Genomic DNA, 25,440 nt, shown 5'->3' on the forward strand with positions numbered 1-25,440 from the left:
TCAATTCCTCTGTTTCAACTATTCCCCTGGTACGATACTTGTGTGCCCCTTCCTTTTCATAAGGAGTTAATTTTTCACTGTTTGCTGCATGTTTGCTCTTGCCTCAGATCCTGAAATGACTGTTACTCTGCATGCAAAGCATAAATGAGCTTCAAAAGCATGGTGTGAGGTGGGATCTGACACTGTTTCTCAATCACAAGTTGACATGGAAAGAAAAAGGAAAGGCTCTAAAATGACAGAAAGCAGGGCTTGTCACCTGTAGTGTCCCCTGCCTTGCTCTTCTGGCACTGACTCATCCTTACATTTTCACTGTGTTGGTCAGGGCAGTACCTGCCTCGTTCCTGTTGCCTTGAATGGAAACTCTCCTGAGTCAGACCAGTGCATGAGGCTTTGAAAATGCAGGGATGAGCAAGTGGCCATCCATGCAGGCAAGAGAATGATACATTCTCACTCTGTGCTCTGACTTCTGGTAAGGGCAGAAGGCTGCAGAGGCAGTATTCATTTTAAAAATACAGTTTAAAAAGTGCTGCGTAAGAGCTGATAACAGTGCAGCATCTGTTGGGTGAAAGTTTAATCTGTCTGTTCTGAAAAGTGGCAAGGAAGGAGAGCATGGGAAAGACATGTGCAGAGGCAAGAAATCAGTTACGATATGTGGAGTAGACAGAAGGAATATTGAACCATTCCTGTTAAAAACCTAGAAAGGTGGTGGAGGCAGGGAGCTAGAGGTTCACCTGTTGCCTTCATGGCGGGTATGCTGATAGCTTCCAGTTCGGTCGTCCTCACAAAAGGAAAGCGCAGGGAATTCAGATCCTTGAAGTGCATTTTTCCTCTGCTGTTTCCCAGATTGTAATCAGTGTCTTTTGGTAGCCCAGCCCATTTAAAAAAAAAAAAAAAAAAAAAAAAAAGTCAAAACAGATGTTATGGCGTGCAGGGTGTCTTTGCCCAGAAAGTGCCTACCCTTCGAAAGTGCTCCTACTACAAAACAGTATCTCTCTCACGATGGGATTTGTGGGAGGATGTGCATATGTATCCTAAAACAAATTGAGGGAATGTCAAGGAGAATGGAAAGTCTTCTGTTTATTTTTAGTAAAATGGTCTTTGATTGTTTCTCCCCGCATATGTGCATCATTTATATGTAAGAAATGCCTAACTGTAGCACAAGGACTGTTAAGGTTAGTTTTTGAACCTGTAACTACAAAATTCGGAGTACTGACTCACCCTTAGTGTTTTGGCTTGTCACTGATCATCACTAATCCTCCTCTCAAAAATTGTTTCCAGTGCACCTTGAAGAAATCTTAGAGATTTGACATGTGCTATTTTGAATGTTGCCAGCTTCGTACCAATTCATGAAGCAGGACTTGTTAGTATAAATTGAGCAGTGAAAAACAGAGTTTAACAAACATTTCAAAATAGGTTCAACTGCTTATCTATATCATTTCTCTTCCTCCTTTTGTCTTACTCTGCTTTTCAGATTATCAGTTTATTAAATGTCTTCACACCACAGAAATCTCTGGAGGAGTTCCAGGATGTGTAAGTAACACAGGCAGTAACTAAACTAAAGCTTTAGAGATGTGGGGTAGTACCATGAACAGAATAATACACTGAAATACAAAAGATTTGAGCCCCTCTAAAAATGACCCTGTGTAGGTTATGCCACGGATAACTAGATATTCTGCATTCCCATATTCAAAGCACTTTCGACATTTATCAGCTGCCAGATACTGGGTTACCTGTGTGCTGTAAGACTGCGCAAAACCTGCTGGTGGCCCTTCTTGAAAGGGTTAGAGTATTTGTATTTGCCTTCGAATGCAGATGAAGGAGTGTGAGCAGTTAAAGGGCCCTATGTTCTCTTCTTTTGTGTTATTAGTTTGCTTGGGAAATGATTGTTGTTATGTGACTCCCTGAGATGTGTGAGGTTTTGAAATGCAGGAATTCACTTTGAAATAGTTTCCTGTAGAAGGGACTGATGCGACACTTTCCCTCCCTTTCATATTTACTGTGTAATAACCTTTGCCTGCATAAAATGATCTGCCTGGGGTACTAGCGCTGGGTGTAGAGGATAACTAGCGTCTCCACTGAATATTGTCCTATTGCACAAGCACTGTTTATGTGGTATGCGTGTGCCCTGAAAGAAATTTTGAATGGTCAATGTTTCATGTAGCTGTACTCCTTTTATCTTTCAGTCTTTCCTATTTGCTTCTGTACTGTAATATCAGTGCTGATAAAAGACAGATAGCAATGGTTGGAGTTAGGCGAGTGCCATTCTGGTTTTGGTACGTGGATCTTCTGCATCATATTGTCGTTGCAGACTTGTGCAGAGTTGAGAAGGTAATTGTAGTGTTAGAAGATAAGTCATGCAGCTCACACGGAAATAGAAAGCTAGTTTTCCACAAAGTTTGAGCGAGCTTGAATGAAATGTTAAGATTCAGCTCTGCTTATTAGACACTTATTAGATGTCTAATAAGACATGAGCTGATGAGTTAACCATGTTGACTTACCTCTAATGGGGACTGGGTTAAAGTCCTGCTAAGGTTATCAATCAAGCTTATTTATCAAAAGCACAAGACCAATTAATTGTAATGAGAAATATATGAAGTCATGCATTCTTACAAAGATTTTGGAGACATTTTGCGTGGGGATGCTTTTTTAGCCTCTCAGCCGTCTCCACTCCTCTGTGGCTCCTAAACATACTGTGGTAGCCATTCCTCATAATGATCAAAGGCTGAGCAATCTTGTCATTTGGTGCTTGTGGCTCTTCTGTGTTTTGTCAGCATGTTTCACTGTCATGCTGACTGCCCGTGTAGAGTATGATCTCTGTAGTGGGGAATGGAATGTACTGAGCAAGGCCCAGCAATGCACTGATTTTGCTGGGGTGCTAACAGAAGATTGGCTATGCAGTGAGAGACATTACGATATAGTTGCAAGTGGGCTCTAGGCTAAGCCAGTATCCAGCTATTACCCTCATTCACCAGAAATAAGCTAAGTTTTGAAGCAAGAAAAGACAACGTTACTTCTTGAAGACAATGCTGTGATCTCTCTGCAGGCAATAACTCCATGACTTTGCTTTTTCATTCAGTTACCTGGTAATGGAGCTAATGGATGCCAATCTGTGCCAGGTCATTCAGATGGAGCTGGACCATGAACGAATGTCTTATCTACTGTACCAAATGCTGTGCGGCATCAAGCATCTTCACTCTGCAGGAATTATTCACAGGGTAAAGGGCTTTGGTTTGAAACTTATGGCACCCAATCACATCATCATGAAGACTTTAGAAGCCAGTTGAGTTTCATGTGTACTGTGGATCAAAACCCTATCTTCCAGTAAAAAGTTTACAAATGTACTAGTCATAGCTCACCTCCTTAGCAGAGCAGCTTCATGGTTGTGTAAGGAATGAGACTGTTTGTCAGCTTAATAATCAGCCGAAAGGTAATGAGCTTTTAAGAAACAAGTAAGCACTGGAAATCACCAGAGTGATCATGGTCTCTGAAACAGGTGTAAATAAATATTTTTATTCCTGAAACTGCAGCTGGCTACATCAACCATGCATAACATTCAAACGAGTTGATGTTGTTGTGTGGTCAAAGTATTACTTGATAAAGGTTCACAGAGAACAGTGAGGGCATACGGAATTGGTTTTTGCCATCATTTACGTATGCTACAATGAACTAAAAGACTGTTAAGCATATATTAAACAGATCTTGTCATTTTACCTTTCCGCCTAAGAGTGTTGTGACTGCTAAAGATGTGATATCCATGCCAGAGGTAGTGATATGTGTAACTGTTGATAGCAGAGTGAATGATTCCTATGACTGTGAGCAGGAGGGAATCCTGAATGGGTCAAAAATATCCACGAGCTTACTTTTTAATAAGATGTGCTTCTACTAATTTGGCTTTTCCTGCTGGAAAAAAACAAAACAGAAAATGTTAGCCTTCCCTTATGAAAAGAAGAGAAGAAGGGTTGATAAAATGGGTTACAAGCTGGATGTTGCTTTACAGTATACAAAGTTCTCCTATCTCAGGATGACCTATATATAGAGAAGGATGATAGATTTGTCTTCAAGATAGTCTTCAAGGAAAGGGTGAGTTGAATTATTGCTATAAATGAAGCATTAAAATATCTCCCTGTGTGCAGTTGGAATGCCTCTGTTAGGATTGCAGGATAAACACAGTAATACTCAAAATAATACTCTAATACTCAACCTAGTGCCTTGAGTTACTAGATGCAGTTAATTTAATATCAGTAGGCTTCTACCATCCAAATAAAGCCCCAAAGCATACCAATATAGAATATCTTCCAGAAGGGGTACTAGAGAAACAGTAGCAAAATTGAGTGCTGTGTACTTAAAAGTGACTTCTGACAGTAACTGCCAGCGTCAGAGGAGTAAAAGGATATTTGAGGGGTGATCTAAAATACTGATCTAGATCACTAAGACTACCTGACTTTTTGAAGGACAGTCATACCCCTTTTCACTGTCTTTTGCAGGATTTAAAACCAAGTAATATTGTGGTAAAATCTGACTGCACATTGAAGATTCTGGATTTTGGACTGGCCAGGACTGCGGGCACTAGCTTCATGATGACTCCGTATGTGGTGACACGTTACTACAGAGCACCAGAGGTCATCTTGGGAATGGGCTACAAGGAGAACGGTAGGGCTGCGATTTCATAGCAAGCACAGTGCGACCTGAAGTATAAGGTCTGCCTCTACAACTGTAAGGGGCACCAGAAGGAGAAAAAAAAATGTAATAGGAAATGACATCTTGAATGTAAAAGGCAGGTGATTTAGAGCAGTTTCTCACTGTTGCATACTGTAGCTACAGCCTGTATTTGGGATGCAGTGTTGGTGAATTTAACAGTCTAGGATTACAGGTTAATGGGAACCCTACAGTTGGTCACCGTTGAACTGATTAAGTCTAATTAGCCCTTTCTGACCAGAATGTGTTTGGCTTCTGTGGCTGTGAAACAGTTTGGGAACCGTTAGGATTGCTGAGTGGATGAAATGTTCTAAATTTGGGTCTGGGTCTCTGAATTGTTTGAGGGAGAAAGAAGAGATGTAAGCTAAAATGGAGAATCCTGGACTTTCCAGAAATTTCCAAATCTGGAGCTAGATCTGAAGTTCAGGAATGCTTTCTGTCTTTTCGATAGCTTAAACTAAGGTCCCGAGTTTTGCTCGCAGGTTTCTTGCGGTCAAGATCTAGATCTAAATTTTGCAGCTTGAGTCTGTTTTTCACCAAAAGTCGAGTTGGAGAGAAGAGCAAAAAGATGAAACTACAAAACGTGCATCTAATTTGTATGTAATCTCCCTAGATATGTAGATATGGTTTTGCTGTTAACAGTCTGTGAGGTATCTGGATATCTCTTGGTCTCTTGAAAGACTGCAAAAAGCAGTTAGGGAGCGCACACTTACTATAGAGGGTCAGGTAAGGAAGAGTTCATGTTTTGCAGGGGATGAAGGGAAAGCTTTATTTTATAAGTGGTTCTCATTTTGTAATCAAACTGAGAATTACATCGAAGTGTCAGGCAAACTAGGCAGGAAAGAAGGGAGCACAACATGTAATGGAGAAAATCCGCTATGACTCTGATTCTGCTGCCAAAAGCTGCCATTTTTCTGTTATGTAAGACGACTTTTTGAGGACAGCTGTTAGGGTAAAACAGCAGAGCCTCAAAACTAGGAATGTATTTGAAAAGTTTCTTACTTATTTCAAGTTGAAGAGGCTAATTCACATGCAAAAAAACTTTGACCAATAGCCAGCTGCATTCTGTGAGGGGCAAGAAAAGTAGGTTCTGGGGCTGATTCCTTTACTTAAGCAATAATATAGGCATGCTCACAAAACCTATTCCAAAATCAGGAAGTCTTTGCGTGAATTATCTCTGATATTTATGAATTTACAAAACAGATTTGAATATGAAAGTGTAACACTGGAGAATTTATATGCAGGGTCTAACCATTCACAATAATGACTGAAAAAGGAACAGTCTTTAAAGTATTTTATACTTGTTAATTTTGATGTGTGCCATTAGAAATCTGAAGTAGACTCAGCATGCTTGTCGTAGTTGCTCAGTCCAAATATCCAGGATTCCTTCTATTGTGAAATGAATTATTTTGCTTTTATTTTTTTCTCTCCAAACATTTAGCAAGTGATTACCTTTGTTATTATTACGGTCCCTGAAAGGAGAGAGAAAGCACTCAGTTTTCATGCTATTAAAATGACACCAAGGAACTTCTGTGATGAACTGAAGTGCACAGTTGGAGAGGTACTAAGAGTATATGCCCTCATTCAAAGCTCCTGATCAAGTGCCCATTGAAGTTAGCATAGCGGCTTTCTTTGGCTTCTGTGGGCAATGAATCTGGCTCAAGATGAACAGTGTTGTCTCAGTTGTACAAACGGAAAATAAAACCCTAAACAGTGGAAGAAAACACCTGAAAATGAAGGTCAACATATCTAAGGATCTGGTCTGCTCTGAGGCTCTGATCCAGTTCCCAATGCAGTCAACAGAAAGGTCGTTTTTGCTTCTCTGCTCTGGCCGATGTTGCCACATTACTGAAGCTCCCCTACTTTTTTTCCCCCCTCATTGTGTACACTGCCTGTATAAGGACTGTTCACTGCTTTCATTTTCTTTCTGCACTTGGTTGGCTAAAGATGCATAATTATCACCAGTTTGCTGCACTTCCTTTGGAAGGTCCCCAAACCGTCACTATGAAGAAAACTCTACCACCACCTCAGGCATGCTCTTGCTGTCCTATGCCCCTGATACCTGTACCCTGCTTTTCCCAAATAGAACATTTCCCCTTTATTTTGTTTTACCAAAAAATAAGTTGTTTGTTTGTTTCTTTGGTTTGTTTCTGTTTGTTTTTGAAGGATAAATGGGAGAAGAAAAAGAGGAGAAACTCTTTGTATAGCTCAAATACGACCACAAAATGAGGATTCAAAGCTGGGAAATAGGATAGTTTCTTAAAGCAGTTTTTGCCCCTCACATTGAATCCCAGTCTTTTCTTTCTGTGCACACCGTCTCATTATGTATCTAGCCTTTTTTTTATTGTAAGGCTTGAAGGGAAAAAGAGCCCACCCAAGTCAAACAGATGTAATTATGCATATTGCATCTAAATGCTGAAGATGGGATCAGGAAGATAAGAAGTGTTCCTAATCTTGTTGGTACTTGTCCTGTGAAGCATTTATTTATTCTAGCGTTTATTTTGAGTACCTATGGAGTAAAGAGCAGAGTCCACACAGGTCACGCTCCCTGTTTCTTTCCGGTCAGTACTAGCTGCGGGCCAGCCTTATGCAACGTAAGTGTAGATTATGAAGCAGGAGTTTTAGAGAAGTGTGCAGGATGGTATTCATCCATACAGCTTTTGCTCCCGTGAGTAGTTCTGTTTGGACCTTATGTATATGACTGCAGAGGGAGGCTCTCTCCTGTAGGATGAAGCCCATAAACTGCCTGGCTGCAAGTGGGATTTATTCCAGATAATCACTGTCTGGGTTTTTTTTGTTTTTTCTTTTTTCTTCTAAAGAAAGATTTGAGGTTTTTTTAACCATACACTCCATGCAAACCACAGGTCTGTGTAGCTGTTACTTTACATGCTAGCTGTGGGCTTTTTTCCAACAATATTGATATTTTAAACTTTTTCCTCTGTTGCTCACTACCATTGAGCTGACTGGCACAGCTTTTACTTATTTACTTATATATTTTAGCTTTTGCAGAGATGTGGAAAACAAAAAATAAAAAAACTGTACTGTTCTGATCAACCTGCTCTTTTTCCCCTCCTTTAGGAGTGAAATGTCTTAGTTAACTTTGCTTTTTTTCCTCCTTCTTCACTTCCCTGTCTCTACTGTTCTAGTGGATATATGGTCTGTGGGATGCATTATGGGAGAAATGGTTCGCCACAAAATCCTCTTTCCAGGAAGGGACTGTATCCTTGTGCCATTTGCTGCAGCTTCACCTATTATTTGTTCCTCTCCTCCACCCCATCCCCTTTAACATGTAATGAATATACCAAGACTGTAAAGATAGAAGCAAAAAGTTGAATCCCAGAGGTATGAGTAAGTGGAAATAACTCTCTCCTGATATGAACAAAAATGAAAAACAGATACACAGAATTATTTCAATCAAATCAGTTATTTTAATCTATAATCGTCCCATTTTATGTAGTCTATATTTGATACTAACATGCAATCTGGAAAACAAGCATCATGGTTGCAAATTGGATAGCTTTACTTTTTGGCCATTCTTTAAAAAAATATGTGAAAACGGAAAAAAACATCTTAACTTGGCCCATCTGTAAATCTGTTTTTCTGCTTTCATGTTTTGGAAATAGTGATTTCATAACATTTGTGGTGACATCACGATCTTTTGCTTGCTAATGCATCATGGATTTGGATTCATCCCAATGCTGTATGGGCTCAGCATTGAGTCAATACAACATTTTTTTCTTTGATACAAAATGAAGAATTTAACTCGCCCAGTTTAAGACAGCCGTATATCTGGTGTGGTTTCCAGATTGGCCTGAAATCAGGTTCCGTTGATTTAAAAGTGGACTTTCCTTCACTTGCATGAGGTCCGTGTCATTAATGAAACTGTATCTCCCTTCCATCTTGTTTTTCTCATCTTAGGTGATACTATTTTACCACTTCTAAAGTGGTGAAAGCAATATTAGAAAATGAAAACAAAAGAGGAAGTGTCTGCTTAGCCTTCAGTTTATCACAGGCTAAACCAGCCAGTCTGCCTGCGATAGCTGGGAAGGGTAGGTAGTCTGTATTTTGCTCATCAAAATAAAAATGCAGTAACATAACATTTTTTTTCTGCTTTCAGAAAGAAAAAGGCAGATTAATTTCAGCAGATTGGCAGAAAGACACCGTAAAAATCTGGCATCAGCTGACACTGGCAGTTGGTATGGATAAAAATCAACTTTTATAGCCATGTAGTCATGGAACTAATTATTTTTTTGCTGGCTCTCGAGCAGTTCCTGTAGTGTGTGACAGAGTTAGGCCTGTCCTATTTTCACAAGCCCCATTGACTTCCCCTGAAAAGAGAGCTCTGCCCGGTAGCCAAGTGAAGATACAGATATGTTTTTCTAATGGGTAGATGGGGAAAATGCAGATACTTCCCATTTGCTGAGAAGAAAACAGCAATATTTTGCTGGCTTCCGGTCTTATATACCACTATAGACTGGAAAGTTAACAGATGCAAATATCTGACAATGAAGTAAGAGTGGTGGCTTTTTATCATTAGTGTATACCTCAGAGGTCCAGCTCTAAACACGCTGAGCTTTTCTTGCAACACATGGAGCAGACTGCGCACCTTCCTTCTGATGCAATTTGAATGTTCAGAGAAGCTCCCAGAACTCATGTCAGTTGTATGTGAGACCTACACTTCAGTGTAGTAGTTCTGCTGTGTTTCAGTGGTATCAAAACCTCAGAAACATCATCAGTACTCTTTTCCTCCAGATCTCAGGCTCTTTTCTTCTTCTTTTTTTTTTTTATGTGTACAATGGAAAAACTAAACCATCTGTAATATACCTGAGGTTCACTTGTAAATACTGAGGGTATTTCCATGTAATCTTGGAGAAAAGTCTGATTCAGTATTTAGTTCCTTAAGCACCAAGAATACAGGAAGAAAGCAAATAAATTCCAGTGTAAAAAGGCAGTCGCACAGTTTGTAGTAGCTCTTCTTTTTCAGCAACAAACAAGATTTTAAAAACCATGTTTTCCTGCCCATTTTGAGCAAAAATAGATGCTATATAACTTAAACAACACAGCCTTTCAAAAAAGTATTCAAACATGAGAGTTTCTTTCTGCCTGTCTGTGACAAAAATCTCTTTTGATAGTGTCTCATTCTTTCTCAGAGATAATAACAGTATTTTAAAAATACCTTTTAATATTCCAGTATCAGTTAAAAATATGAACTGACATTTTGAGCTGAGGCAATTGGGCTTTTTTTAATCTCAGAAGGCATTGTGTAAATTGTGGGATAGTCCTACTTTTTAAATCAATGGAAATCTCATACCCTGAAATGTAGTTTATGTGGGCCAGGGCACAACTGCTACCACGTTTCACTGGTGGTTTTCTCCAGGCGAGTTGGAAAAAAAAAAGAAAAAAATGAAGTCTGTACATTCATCTCTAAGTTGATACTCATCTGTTAACCAGTTTGACCCTGTGAAAAATAACAAAGAGTTTTCAGTGTCAGAAAGCCTGGTTTGTGTCTGGGTCCAGATTATTTCCCTTCCCCCTGTGATTGTTGAATCGATGAGCAGATCCAGTTTGCCTCCTAGCTGCATTAAGGGTTGGAAAAGCATTTGCGCAGCTGCAGGTAGACCTCACGGAACAATGTTACGATAAAGCTTTTCTTGTGCTCCTTAAGGCCTTCCGGATGCTGCTTTTTCAGCTGAAACAGGCAAGCCTGTATAGAAGCTAAGGTTTTCAGTCCTTATAATTGTGTGGAGGAATGCCCACTGTATGTACTTGCTACCAACATGTGGGGCTTGTTCATTTCTAGCTTGGAGTAGGAACGTATATGTATGGGACTGGCACAGTACATTTAAAAAATTTGAGAGCTGCTGCCAAGTTTTAAGGAAAAGCACATTTGAAAAAGCTAACCTTAACTAAACCATTGCTCTGAGTTACTGGTGACTTTAAATAAAGTTCGATTTTTAAAGTCTTCATAGAAGTTAAAGTTGTGGAAGATGAAATTCAGATTATTTCATATTCATAAATAACAAGCTTCCTCTAAATGACCATAAGAAGGCTCTGAATTCTGAGCAGACTACGGGTCCCAATTCTATTTTCAGACACTGTGGATATATGAAAACTGTCCCAACTAGTATAAATTGAAATTCTGCATTTTCCAAAAATAAAATGTTTCTAAACTTTATTAAAATGTTCTCTGAACACATGTTCAGTTAGCTGTTATTTTCATTAGCAAAAAGCCAAACAGTACCTGAAAATGGTAGCTCTATTATTATTGCTGAAATTGTTATCTAATTGACCTTGCAGTATACTTCAGGTGTAGAAGGACTAGAGGATTGGTCTATTAAAGTGTTGTCAATATGGGATGAACCAGCTGGATTTCAAAAAATATGAACAATCTCCTGTCTCCTTGGAGAGTGTTGGGTAGAAATTGCATAGAGAATATTTTTGTGTTTCTTGCTACTCACCCAAAGTGGACATTTCAAAACACCATCAGAGAGGCTTCTCTTTGTCTGACCTGGTCAGACCCTCAAGAGAAGAAATACAACTTCTTATAGATTTCCAGACAAATTTACAGAGCAAAGTATTCCTGCTAGTTCTTTCCTACTCAGCTTCTGAGCTTGTCCCTCAGTGTTCACTCAGTGCTTACTCCGCTCTTCTCTCAGTTAAATCAGTAGGAGTTTGAACAGCTAAAAACTTCTGCCCAGACTCTTGGATGCTGCTGTAATAAGAGAAGTTCTGAAAACTCTAGAGCTTTGGCCGAAGGTGTGTTCAACTCTACCTAATAATGTCTTCAAAATCTCATAAGATTTCAATTTAAGGATTGGAAATGTATTTTTGTGCATTTCTTGCAGAAAAGGAAACATTAAAAATGGTATAGATGCGATTATTTTCAAGTGAGATGGAATTACTAAGAAATGCTGAAGCCAGAGTGGTGTTTCACAGATACTCATGACTTGGATTGGTTTATTTCCCCACTGTAGAAGCATTTCTTTTCGGTAGTGGGAAGATGGGAAAATGATGGTGCTCTAGCAAGTTTCTGAGTATGATTCCTGAAGAAGACCAAGCAGAAATATTTAGTCAGTCCTGGAAATATATGTGATGACATCCAAGGGTCTTAAGTTTGGCCATGTCTGGATTATACTAGTGAGTATGAAAAATAACATGAAAATAGCATTCCCCTTGCAAATAGCTTAGACTTTAGGACAGAGAAAATATGAAGGTAGTAAGAGAGAAAGAAACAAACTTATTCTGTGTAGCTATGAACATCCAAAATCCATTTGCAAGAGTGGACAGCACTGACAGATGAAATTAACATTTTCTGAACAGTTTATATTTCATTTAAACATAATTAATATGACCAGATTTTCAGAAATTCCTTTTTTCCCTCTAGCTCTCTCTGAGAGCCTTGGGATTAAGTAGGGATGTTCTCTGACATAGTATTCTATTTTATTTTCCCAGGAATTTATGTAAAACAAATTCTGCTTGCCTTAGAGAAAAAATTCTGAATCAAGAAATTCTCTTAGGAAAAGATACTGCTTTTCCACGACTCATCAGCAGAATTTATCTTTACATTTCAGATATGACCTTCATATATTAATGGGTAAAAGCCTAATGTTCTGAATTAATTTCTGTTTTTTATTAACTTTAGTATAATAAAACATCTGCACTTTTTTTAGTGCAGTCTGTTATTTTTTGATGTTCTTGGTAGTATTTTCTAAAGGCTTCTTTTGTCTTAAAAAAAAAAAAAAAAAAGAATCAGCATCTGGGATACTTAAGAGACTTAAAAATGGCTGGCCCGGCTCTCCAGGTTGGATCAGCTGGTGTGTGTTAGCCTGCTGTTTAAAATGTCTCTTAGCTGAGATGGGTTGATGGCTAACTTCTGATTTGTGCTCAGATAGGTGATTCCTCCCTAGATACAGTAGTATTTGGTTTTGGACTCAGGATTTTTCTGAGAATATAGCAAGAGTTTGAATTTTGTTAATTTTATGGAGGGAATTTTGCTCATATGAGACATGGTCTGTCTCAAAGAGACTTCAGTGCAGCTATGAGGATGGTTTGGCTGTTGCTGTTCTTTTTCTTTTTTCTTTTTTTTAGTTCAGTTTTTAAAAGTAGTGAAGTGTTTTGAAGTGTAGATATGTACTACACCTACTGCTGCCTAGTGTGAATTTCAACCAAGGGGAGTTAGTAGCCTGTTCAAGCACTTAGGAAAATCAGATGGTCTAAAATGTCTTGGATGTGATTCATACCTCTTTATGCATTTTTCCAGGTGAGGCAGGCCCTGGCACCTGCCTGTCTACTGCAGATTAATTCTGTCTATGCTTGTGCCTCTGCCTAGCATCTGCTATTCTGAATCCCAGAGGGTGATGGCTCTTGAATACGATTTATTCCTTCAGCCTGTTGCCCTGGTCAGCTTTGTTGTAAGAAGACATGATGCATATCAGCTTGTAACTCACAGAAAGCTTCAAAAAAGAAACAAGTTGTTATGTTTGAGGCATCACACTTGTAAAATTTTGGCAGCTCCCTTTCAGGTTTCATCTAGAATCTGTCACAAGAGTAGCCTTACACCACTGTGTTTTGCTGCCTCAGTCACAGATAAGAAATTAGAAATCAGTAATGCAGTATTCACATCCTTTGGAAACCTATTACTGTTACTGAGAAATATTAATTAATGTTTTTATAACATCATGTGGAACATGCTACTTCAAATTAGAAAGCAAAGCTTTTCTCAGAAAATCTTAATGGACTGAGCTGATCATGTGCTAAGCATTTGTTAAAACATTTTAAAATGTATGCATATAATAAATCCAAGAGTGAAGTATCTCAGGTTTGATATCTCAGGTCCTGAATTCGGTATGTCACAAAACTGGGAGTTTGCCATAATTTAGACAAATAGGTAACTGTCCTTATACTGAGTATAAACTATGTAACAGAGAAGTAAAATATATAATCCCAGTAAATACAGGGCTAGGAAGCAGGTATTCTGCAGTTCTACAGCTTGTAAAATAATTTTTTTCTTCTGTATTTCCATCTTGATGCTTTTTCTGTTGTCTATATGAACATACGGTGGTGTTGATATTTAAATAAATACATATCATAAGGGGAGTGGAGAAGGATGAAAAATACCTAGAGGTAGTGAAAGCTTGAAAGACATGACCACAGTCATTGGGTGTGGAGGAAGCCAGAAGTTCTTCTAGACAGATTGGAAAGTATGGGAGAAGGGCATGGGCGTAAGACTGGAGAAGGTAGTGCTGTTGGGAAAAGATGAAGAGAGATGGGAGGAAACAACAATATGACAACAAAGATGTAAGCAGGAGATGGACTTCTTGGAATTTCGATACTGAATTCAAGAATTTGAATGTAATTGAAAGAGTTGAAAATGAGGGAAGAGATTCAAGGAGACAGGAACAAAATTTGGACTAAAACATTAAAAGACTTGAGTCGGAGGAAGGTAAGGGTTTCTTTAGCTTTTTCAAGTCTTTGTTTCATCTCCACAATTGTCATTATGAGCCCTGCTCATCACAAACTCTGCTCAGCATTGGCAGCCTCATGCCTTTGTAGCTGAATCTCTGATACCCAGAACAACTTCTGTCAGGTATTTCATGAGTTTTAATTTGAATGTCATGATTTTCACTGGATATAAACTGGAGCTGAGGTCTGAGGTCGTGAGCATGGTACGAGGTATGCAGGTCTGAGCAGTCATCCTCAATAGGAGTTTTAGTGAGGGCAGCTGCGCGTTTTCCTTCTGGATTTCCTTTTATGGCAGATAGAGGCTTTATTAATGCTCTTCCATCCCAGCTATCCCCACCATCCCTGCTAATCACCTTTCCCATGCAGGGTCAGACCAGCCTACTTCCATAGGATACAGGAAAGTTCTGGGGGAAAGAGCCAGGTGGAGACAGAGCAACTTCTGTTTGACTTCCCTGAACTGTGTTCAAGTATCTGGGGAGATTGTGGAGGTTCTTCTGGACAGATTCATTCCCCAGACGCTTTGCAAGACAACCCTGATGCAATCATCGTAAAGGGTATTTCTTAACTTTTTGGCATGGAATTCAGGATTGGGAGGTGGCCCTGAGGTTAAGATTTGCTGTAGGAAGTGAAACATTTCCACTGTTGAGGAAATCTTTGTAGAGATTATGAAAAAATTAAAAAAGAACAAACAAAACACTCTTAGTAATCTAGTTCACAAGCATTCTACTGGAAAGGGGGCTTCTCATCAAGGGCTTCCTAAATCTCAGCTGTTTCACTCCAAAGACTCATTTGAAAAGTTGTGGGTTTAATTCATTAACGCTCAGTTTCAAATTGTTGTTGAAACTCTAGAATCATGCAGATCTCTATACGGCTATAAATCAATCTGCATTTGTCTGAAGTTTAAGGATATTCCGAGTGTTAGCAAAGCATTACAAATCCTCTTGAATATCTTGCATTTGGAAAAAATCTTGAACCAGTATAAATTTTGAGTGATTTGTGAGTTTAGTCCAAATGTTCTGAGAGTTTAGTTTGGTTTGTTTTTCTGATGCTTGTAAGGCTGAAGTTGCTCAGGCTACCTCTGGGTTTATGTTGGACTAAATCAAACTAAGGATTGAGGTTAGGTCCCTGTATTGCAGTCCCTTATGATGCATTGGACAGCAAAGTCTCAGTGCCTTAACTGAAGCTTCTAATCCCTACTGCAGTATATGAGTTATAGGAGTTATAATAAAATCCCTGGCCTCCAGCTTTCTACTTTTTTTAAAAAACATACTCATTGAAAATTTGACTCCTAATGCAAGTTATTTCTTATCAGTTCAGGAGAGAAAAGAAGGTGAGCAAGAAGGTGCATTTTTTTTCTCTTCAGACATTGGTTACATTTACAATTTTCAAAGAAGCTTTCAATTCCTTCCCGTAACCTCAGGAGTAAAGTGGAATAAAAGTCTCTGCTTTACAGAGCTTCTAGTTTAGTAAGTCAGTAGATGAACTTCTGTGTGAGTATTCCTGAGCACAGCATACGGCAGTGATGTCAGAAGGCAGTCTCTGAAAATAAGAGAGGTATTAATAGTAACAGATGAACAGACAACTGTTTGCTCTATCTTTTCCTGATATTTTGCATGCCACTTAGCTTGTGATGAAAGCAGCAATAATTTGCATCTCTAGGTTTGCTTATTGCTTCCAAACAAGTAGCTTTTTATTTATTTCTTTGTTTGTTTATTAAAGGTTTATTTATTGTGTGGTGATTAAGCTTTTCACATACTAAATAAAACAACTGGGAGCCTTAGATCTGGACATCTTAAGAGTTCCACAGACAGGGCATTTGCCTTCAAAATCAAATCTACTTTAAACTGTTGCTTGATATAAAATAGCAAGAGTAAATTCAAGCGAACAGCATGACACTTTCATTTTTTTCCCAGAGTTTCTGGCCTCGAGAGACCAGTCTCTCCTTTTTCTTGCTTCCATGCCCTATGGCCTATCATAGAGCAAGGACAGCAGAGGTAATGTGGTTTCGGGGTATTAATAGTGGAGAAAACACCACCTTAATTCCATATTTGACATAAGGAGCCTGATTTTCATATCATGCCTTGCAGTGTAAATTGTGGATAGCTTTGTCTAACCCAGCTGAACTGCTCTTTTCTGTATGAGGTAAATAGTTCCCAGATTTGCTCTGAATTCAATCCAGAAGGTACAGCTTCATGCTTTTGTGTCTCTACTGTCCTATTCAGAACTAAGCATTTCCTATCATGCAGAATGGAAATCTTATGAGATTCTCAAGACCCCTGTTATGGGCTGTGGCTTCCCTGCGATTCAGTGGAAGTGAGCCAACAGGCTCTAAAGCCATCTTTATTGGAATCGAATGATCTCAACTAATTCTATTCATATCTCTGAATAAGAGGTGGATATGTCTTCACAAGGACCAAAGTTTCTTTTGTGGCTTCTGGCAGTTCAGCTCGTAAAAATATGCATGGATCTCTGGCAGCTGAAAGGATAAAGGAAGGGCAATTTGCATATCCTCATTGAATACAAAGACTAGCATTCATTTACAATACAAAAGAGTATAAACCTGGTTAATGAATGCAAATGAAAACTTAAAGAAGAATAAGAAAAAAGACAAAATTAATTGGTAAATTATAATTACAAAGTTTTATTGTGACACAGTAGCCAGCCGTGGGTCTCATTTGGTTTTCCGTATTTAATACTATTGTCTTTCATCCACACTGGGGTAAAAAAAAAACTACTGGAGTCAATTTTTCTCAGACCTGCTATGTTGTCATGAAACTTGTATGCACAAGCACAGCTTCTACAGAAAGTGTTTGCACAGAGCAAAAGGCAGGTCTGTGCCTGCAGCGTGGGCTGCAGGCTCCTGTGCAATGGCATGATTGGATAAGTCTTCTCATTTATTTGTTGTTCTGTTCCTGTTTTCTTGTTTACCTTCATTTCATTTTTGTTTTCAGTTGACATGTGGTCAGTAGGGTGCATCATGGGAGAAATGATTAAAGGTGCTGTGTTGTTTCCTGGCACTGATCGTATCCTTCCTAGCAGCCGTTTTGGCCTCAGTAGGTACTTCCAACCCTTTCCCCTCCAGCCCCTTCATATTAGACTAGCGCTGATATATTTGTACTGTATCTAAAAAGCTGGGTTATGTCCCACTGCAAAATCTTTGCAAGCCAAAATGTCAATAAAACATTACTATCCCTCAGTAAAAGCTTTATGTTGAAAACACAGCGAATATAGCGTAAGGAGATGGAACACAATGTCCTGCGTGGTTCATCAGAATCACCTTCTGCTGATAGCAGCCAGTGACCACTTGTTTTTAGTTTTGTTGTGCTATAAATGTCTGTTTATTACCTATGGTTTTATTTTGCTTCATAAATGACTATTCATATGTTCAGGTTGTAACATGTAGTAGACACAAGTCAGTATTTACCTCAGAATGATGTGTGAGAAGTTTGGCAGTTTAGGAAGAAGGTATGGTACCTCAGGCATTATCTTTGAAAATGCTTATTTTTCTAACAATGTTTTGTCTGCAAGCGGTATTGAAGTAGAAAAATAGGGAACGACTTCATTTTGGGGGCTTGCCCTTCCTCCCATCACTAAATTATCAACACTGTGGCAATTTGATGAATCATATAACTAGGGATTTCCTCGGAAACTGTTGTAATGCACTTCAATCTGTTATGCCTCTATTTCAGTAAATGTAGTTATTATGTGAAAGCAGAACATATTTTCAACATCAACAAAAAGTGATTTATAGGTAAATTCATTAAATCAGTGGACATGAGATCCAAGCAGACTAGGGAGGTGTGTGTGCGTGTATGTATTTTTTTAAGTAACAGTCCATTTTGCACCCGTGGCTGAGGCAGTCATCTTTTTTTATTCGATTTTTTAAATCTTTGATACATATTTTTATTATTTATCAGACTGTGAAAGTGGCTTCTTGCTGTGCACAACAGTAGCTGAGCTTTGTGCATGCCAGGTCTAACTCCAGTGGTCTGTGCTCAGTAGGCTTACAAAAATGAGAAATGTAGATGATCTGTTGCCAAGTTTTGCTTCTAATTTAAACCCTGTGCTTAGATAGATGACAGAGGAGTCTCCAGGCGTTATTCATTTTTTATGTAACTTTCTCTGAATGTATATTTATGTGTGCATTTTGTGTTACATATTAATTAATTTTTCACTTCCCTTTTGGCCTTATTCACACTGATGCTTTAAGGGGTTTAATAGTTTGATTAAAAGATAGAAAAGGTAGTATCTGAACAGCAGTAAATAAGTGAAAGCAAGCAATGATATCATTAATATTTATCTTCACAATCTTGTCTTAAGATATTCTAATTTCAGTTTTGCCCAAAATGTTGGATGATCATATGCCTACTGAAATGAATGCTAAAACTCCCATGGGTTTTCACAGGATCAGGAACACATCTCATCTGCATATGTGAGAGTAAACCTTTCGCTTCTATGTGTTAATGTAGCTCATTAGCACCTATTTGTGCTTGATGAAGATTTGGCCTAGGCAGTGTTTATGTTTTCTGTGAATATGGAATGATAATGGTAAGTGTGGGAGTTGGTGTTGTTCAGTGCTGTAGTTTGAACGGTTTTTAGGTTAATAGACTTTAGTTTCATAAGTTTTTGTTTAAAAAAATCCCCAAATAAGTACAAAACTAATTGAACATTTCCTATATAGTGCTTTAAAAATTGGTTTCCTTTGCACAGCTGCATACTTATTAAAAAGAGATCACCCAAAGCTTCTATAATTAGACCATTACATTCCATTTATTATTGCAATAACCCCTCGGAAATCAGCATTAGCAGCTGCTGATTTGTTTGGGATTGTTCTGTAATTGAGTTCACGTTCTTCATTTATATTTATAATACGTCGCTAAATTTGTACTGCGTTTCATGTACCGCTCTGCCTTTCTCCCGCTGTTCCATTAGTCTCTCTTCAGCGGCATGGGGAACAATGCAGTTGTTCTCTTTCAGACAGCTGAGCGCCCCTCCCCAAAGCAGCCTGTTTTCTAAATCGGGCCCCTCGCACAATCCTCCCAAGGCTGCCAAGGACCGATAGCAACATGCTGAGCAGCCTCTGGAAGGGCTGCAGCACTTCTCGCTCCTGGGCGGTTCTGGGGAGTCAGAAGCGGTCGGAAGTGTGCAAGGTCAGGCCCAGTGTGCTGAGATTGATGACCTCATGGCAAAGTCTTCCTTAAATCTTCATAGAAGATACTAGGTGTTTTCGTGAAAATTATGCTCATGAGTATTTCTTCTTAAGATGTGTGATGGAGTTCTATGGTTGTATCATTCCATCAACAGGGACTGTGAGCCTTAAGAGCCCAGGGGCTACATACTTAAGTATGTACTTAAGGGTAGAAGGAGCAAGAGTAATCAGAAACTGTTTTTAAAAAGAAAGCTTCCTCTCCTACGTAAGATGGAAGTAAAATTGGTTAAGACTGCCAGTGGACCAGGATTCATTATCAGTCTTATTTTTCTTCACAGATAGTGCTTCATTTCACAACCACACCTCGGTTCGAAGAGTATTTTGTGTCTGTTTTTCATGCATAAGTACCTGTAAAAAGCATTTTTGAAACTAAAAGCTTGACTATTCGGGAGAAATGAATTGTCACTCATACATTTGATTGCATAATTAACTATTTGACATTTTCAAGGTATTTGCCTCGGGGGTATATATCATTTGATATTATTTCTATTTCCAAAACTAGGTAGTCCATACAGCTAATAGAAACAACTTCTGTCATAAAATACAAGGGTGTGATATGGTTGCAGAAAATATGCCAGCAGAAAAATAGGAAATGTCTTTGAATAAGTGTAGAGTTGAATGCTTAGCTAAGGTACAGCTCTGTTTCACTAGTGTAACTCATTTGAACACTTGGGTGGAGCTGAGAACAGAATTTGGCTATTACTCTTTTCTAAGCTCCAATTCTGAGTGCATACCTTGCAGTGTCAAAACTCCGTTGGGTTCTTACTGATCCACAGAATTTTAATATTTCTCTACCATTCTTGGTATATGGATATGATGCAGTTAAATATGAGCTAAAACTTTTATATGAGGGGTTTTTTTTCTTCCAAAAGAATACTGACAGCAATAGTGATGTTTACAGAGAAACTATTGTAATGAAGCTTGGATCATGTTTTTGCCTCAAGCAAGGAGAAAAAGGCAATGTTGTTTTGTTGCCTCGGGAGCAATTTGGAAAGCTAATTCTACCTGTGAGTTGACTCACATGTTTTTCTCAAAATTACGTGAGGGAGACCATGATTTTTCTCTCACCACAACATAAATAATCTGAACAGGGGATTAAGAAGATGCCTTACTCCTTTGTATTTCTTTGGTGAGTTGTGAAAGCGGAAGTTATACACGGATATTTTGTTAAACTGCTGAAAGCATTTTGGGCAGAGAAGGAAAAATGTGCCTTTATAAATGCTATAGGTGGGAATTCTTACAGGGAAATAAGCATATATTCAGTAGGGAGATCTAAGGCAGCGTGGTGTTAGGTTCTGTCAGTATAAATCAGAGATGGCCATGCAACCTATCATTTACAGAGCCATATTCTACAGCAGCAATCATATTTCATGTATGTCGCAGAGAGTTGGGTTTGGATTTTTCTTACGCAATGTTAAAGTTGTTTTAGAAGGTATTTAAATAATGTTGCTTTTTGTATGCCTCTCTCTAAGCTAGGTACATGATCATCAGTACATTCAGCTGTACATGTTGCAAGGACAGTGCATCACACATGTTACAGAAACCTATACATGGCCTAGAATAGCATCAGTAGATACTGCAATGATGAGGAAAAGTCCATGAAGTTACAAAATGATGATGCTTCTCTGAGGGCAAGGTTGTAATCCTATACCATGATGTCCAGACTATTCACTAAGTATTGATTTGCTTACAACTATGTAAGCAGAGACATCCTGTGCGCTAAATGAAGTGCTGGGTAAAAAAAATTGCAATTGAACATGTTAGAAAAGGTGTCATTGTATATATGCTTCAGAGTGGTTAATGAAAACTACACAACCGATAACTTGCAGATGACCACTGGTAATACTCTATGCGAGTACTACATGTGATTTTATTATCACATGCTCTATTATAGCACGTAAATAGCAACTACTGTTGTTAAAGTTACAAAATACTTTTTATTATGGTCTAGTTTTTTTTTTTACCAATGTCATACTACTACTCGCATGTCTTCTCAAAGTGTTCACCCTGGGATAGGGAATCTTCTAGACTTGCTGTCTGGAAAAATGTACCGTTTTCTATTTGTTTCATGTGTTTATTGTAAATTGTGTTGGCATCAGTTTGTAAATTACGGGAGTGTGGAAAAACAGGGGTCTTCCACCAGCACCTCCCCTAATGAAGTCATCTTTGGTTTGTTTTTTGAACAGATTAATGAAAAATAATCTGATAATGAAAATGTGGTGCGCTATCAACTTTACAGTCGATGGTACAGTTTGGTGGTGGGAACGTGGAACTGCCCCAGTAATTATTTTAATTTTGGCAAGTCAAGAGCATCTGAAAATTACATGCTAAGCAGTGCAGTCAGCTTTCATTGATGGAACCTTCACAGTTAAGGAGAAAACTATCAGAAAGGGGGTTCCATTGCGCTTTGAGGTTGTAATAAGATTAACTTATCCTGTCTGCTCTGAAGGAAGAGAATGCTCTGTATCCATCTCTTTTCCATCGTGCCCACATTAAAAAAGCAAGACTTGATACGCCGTAGCTTAGCCATCTCCGAAGGAAGCAGTTAGCCAGAAAGAGCAAATCCTGCTTCAGTATGTTTGTTGAAGGGTTTTTTGCACAGTAAAGCCAGTGTAGGTGTGCTGCTTAATAGGTGAAGAAAGTGGTTGCTAGTATACTGTGCAGGGAAGCATGCTTCCCCACCACCACTACCACAAAACACAACTCCAAAAGCTCGTACACAAACAAGCATTTTGGCAGAGTAGCATGTGTTTTCCAGATCGTAGTCCACAAATATTACTTGAGGTGGATTTCAAAAAGAAACTTTTTTTATCACAGTCAAACGCTTTGTAATAGCAGGGAAAGGCAATGATTAGTCTCTCATGACTGGTTGACCATTAGATTTGCAACAGGAGATTTTTTCCTTCCTTTTTTAGGAAAAGAAACATAATTATAATAATGTATTGCTAAAGGTTAAACAGCTGAACATTCAGAGCTTTTCTGATGATTACGGGCGAATGTACGGTCTTAACTATGCATGCTTTGTAGTATGTTATTTGTATTACAGTAGAACTAGGACATCCTACTGTAACAGTGTCTGCTTATGCAAAGTCTTGCAGTTAAACATAATAAAATACAATTCCTGACTCAAAATATCTGTGATTTAAATAGACAGAAGAGGAGAGGGAAAAGGAAAATTATTACCATTCTGTGGCTAGCTAGCTTAAGCACAAAGACACTTAATTTTTAGTCCAGTTTTTGTTTTTTAATCACGAGCTGTTTCTCTTGTCAAAAACAGTCTTTGTTCAACTGTAGAAGTATTTTTAATGATCTTCTAATTAAAATAATGAAGTACTGCAGTTTTCCCTTATAGTCAAGCTCCATTTTCTCAGTTGTTTGAATATTTGCAGCAATTCAAATGAAGTCTGCAGTCCAACTGAAGGAACAAATGGTGGTCCTTAGTTCACACTTGTGAAATACTAATCACAGTGGGAATGGGAGCAAAATTCATGTTAAATACTCAACCTCTACTTCTAAACTGCATGACTTTAGATGGCTTGACTGTAAAATCTGATTTTTTTTTCAATATAAATCCTTTTTTGGGTATTTAACATACTGTTTTTACCATCAGAAAGTTTTGTGCATTTCTTTTAGGAAAATACATACTTTAACCTGTAGTTCTGATTATTTTCCAAGTGAATAACTGAGTATTTAGAAAGAAAAGGAGAAAAAATCCGTAAGAAGCTATTACAGTGCAAAGAGAAAAGGTAGTAGCAATCTTCACTCAAAATAAATAAATTTTAGGACTGTATTTCTTAAAGAAAGTTCTTTGCTCTAACTTTATATTGCTATGTTAATTTTAAGAAAAATGCCACAGTGTTAGTGCCACTAACAAAGTAATAAAGCTGGGTTAGATCCTTTCTTCTTTTTTTTAAGTCTTACAGATGTTATTACATGTAGTTGACATGTTTTCCGTATCTTTTTTCTTTTGGGTAAGGGACAGAGAGAGGAATAACTGAGGTGATTCAAATAACTTTTAAGTAGACATTTCAATATCTTCCAAAGTTTTGGTTTGTAATTCTTTCCAACTTCCAGTCTTTCCAATATTTATTTCGTTTAGGGAAGGGTGATCTTCTATTAGTGGAAGTTTTTCTTCTTTAAGTGTTTTCACTCAAATACAAGTTAATCTTTTCTGGACTGGGAAATTTCTGATTATGTCAGAGTTATGGCAGCATAGCCTGGTACCACCATGTTTTCAGTTGGTATATAACATACAGTCACAATCACCCCTTGGTTAATGTAATCTGTCTTAGTTTTTGATTCACTTTGTGGACATTAGGACTGTTTTACATTAAAGCTTGTATTCTTGCAGATTTGGTGAAGCTAATTTTGACCACCAGCTAGAGAAAAGCTTTTTCTCTTTCTCTACCAGTAAGTAGACATAAGAATTGTTTCAGAGCTGGGTTTTTTGGTCTTACACCGTGGCAGAGTGTCATCTCTCATCGTCACATTCACCACAGATGCATTACAGCCAGTAACTGTGTAAAACATAACAATGGAACGGAGTCCGACCTGTATTCAACAAGAATATTATTGCATGTTTGCATATATGGGACCTCAGAGTATTATCATGTGCTAGTCAGGTCAAAGTAAGTGGACAAACAATACTAGAAAGAAAATGCAAATTCTGCCCACGTGCAGGTCAAGGCTAGTAAAGGAGTGGAGATGGTGGCTCTGCCAGCTTTCTTGGCTCCAGCTCTCTTCTCTGCACTGATGACTCATGGAGCTTTTTCCGTCTCTTAAAATGTTACAGTCATGTGCGGTAGCCTGCTTGTCTGCTGTCTCTTACTGAGTACCTTTCTGGCAGCTTCGAATAAATACGTGCAGGAGGTACAGGCCCTTTGTCAGAGGAGGCTCTCTTTCTCCCACTCTCTGTCACTGTCAACACTGGTTCCCACCACGTAGGCCTTTTTTTGGCATAATTTTTTACTCTTTTCCCTTTCCACACACATCCAGAGCATCTTACTACATTTTCCCTCTCAACATATCCAAGGCCCACTGCATTCTTTTATTCCTAAAGACATCTCTCTCTTTCAGACCTTCATTAAATGCTTGAGAGATTGTTAAGCTGCTTTGCTGAGACACTGACCTCCTTAGGCTTCTGTATATTATCAATACAAATGTAAGCTTTTGACATCCACTTTGAAGCAGGTCGTATATTTGCCCCTCCCTTTTTATCAAATGGCCCTCATTCGGCCTGCTCAGTTATTGCTTCCAACTATGGTTTCATAGCTTAGCTTTCTCACCCGTTTACTCGGCACAGCCGGCAACAGCACCCCCATTTCAGTGTCCTCTAATTCTCTGCAAAGAATTTACACAATCACTCAGAATTTACGCAGTCCCTTGGAAAGGTCTGCTTCTGAAATAGCCAAGCCAACATACGATCATCAAGTGTATTAAATACAAATTTTAATTTTAAATGTCAAAACATTATTTTCTAATAAAGTACTTCAGGAAATATTTGGCCTACTTTTTGAGTACGTATAGCCTTTACTGACATTTCTGTTGATGTAGTTCTTTAATTTTCCGTTAAGGAAAAGATATTTTCCATGGACAGTACAGGATACCTGTAACTTACAGAGTCGAGAGTTTTTGTTTTACACAAATCTTTTATTCAGTTTAAAAAAATCGAAGTTATTCAGAAATTCTTTACAGACCACCGTTGTTTTTACCAACTTTTTCCTTTGAAATTAAAACAATTCAAAACAATGTTTCAGCGTTTTTCAAAACATGTTTAAATCATTCAGTTTTCATTCCTTTAAGTATTTAGATTAGTAAGGCTGCAATTCCTAAATGAATGTTTTGATTTTGTTCAAATAAAATGTTTCAGGTGACCCCAGTTTAAGTCTCTTTTGAACTTTCAAGTTACGTGAAAATATTAACTTTCCATTCTTCACAATTAGAACTTTTTTTGAAATTCTGAAATTGCTACCACAGCAAAAATCTGATTTTTGCCCAGTTTCATTCGTTTGTTCCTTGTTATCTTTCTGCTGCCCTCATTTCTCTGCTATATCGTGAGGAATTGTCTTTGGTGT

The 25,440-nt window shown here is 38.3% G+C and overlaps 1 protein-coding gene across 3 annotated transcripts in view; it reads left to right on the forward strand.

Moving 5' to 3' along the window:
* The window catches only part of MAPK10 (mitogen-activated protein kinase 10), a 200,805-nt gene that overhangs the window by 134,991 nt on the left and 40,374 nt on the right, over window positions 1-25,440 (forward strand). For all 3 annotated transcript variants that reach the window (XM_026102785.2, XM_026102790.2, XM_026102788.2), the window contains 4 exons: window positions 1,472-1,530; window positions 3,077-3,215; window positions 4,485-4,650; window positions 7,842-7,913. In XM_026102785.2, the coding sequence (XP_025958570.1) occupies window positions 1,472-1,530; window positions 3,077-3,215; window positions 4,485-4,650; window positions 7,842-7,913 (436 nt within the window). The remainder of the gene's footprint in view (window positions 1-1,471; window positions 1,531-3,076; window positions 3,216-4,484; window positions 4,651-7,841; window positions 7,914-25,440) is intronic.

This window comes from Dromaius novaehollandiae, chromosome 4 (assembly GCF_036370855.1).
Source record: "Dromaius novaehollandiae isolate bDroNov1 chromosome 4, bDroNov1.hap1, whole genome shotgun sequence".
In the NCBI taxonomy this organism is placed as follows: domain Eukaryota; kingdom Metazoa; phylum Chordata; class Aves; order Casuariiformes; family Dromaiidae; genus Dromaius; species Dromaius novaehollandiae.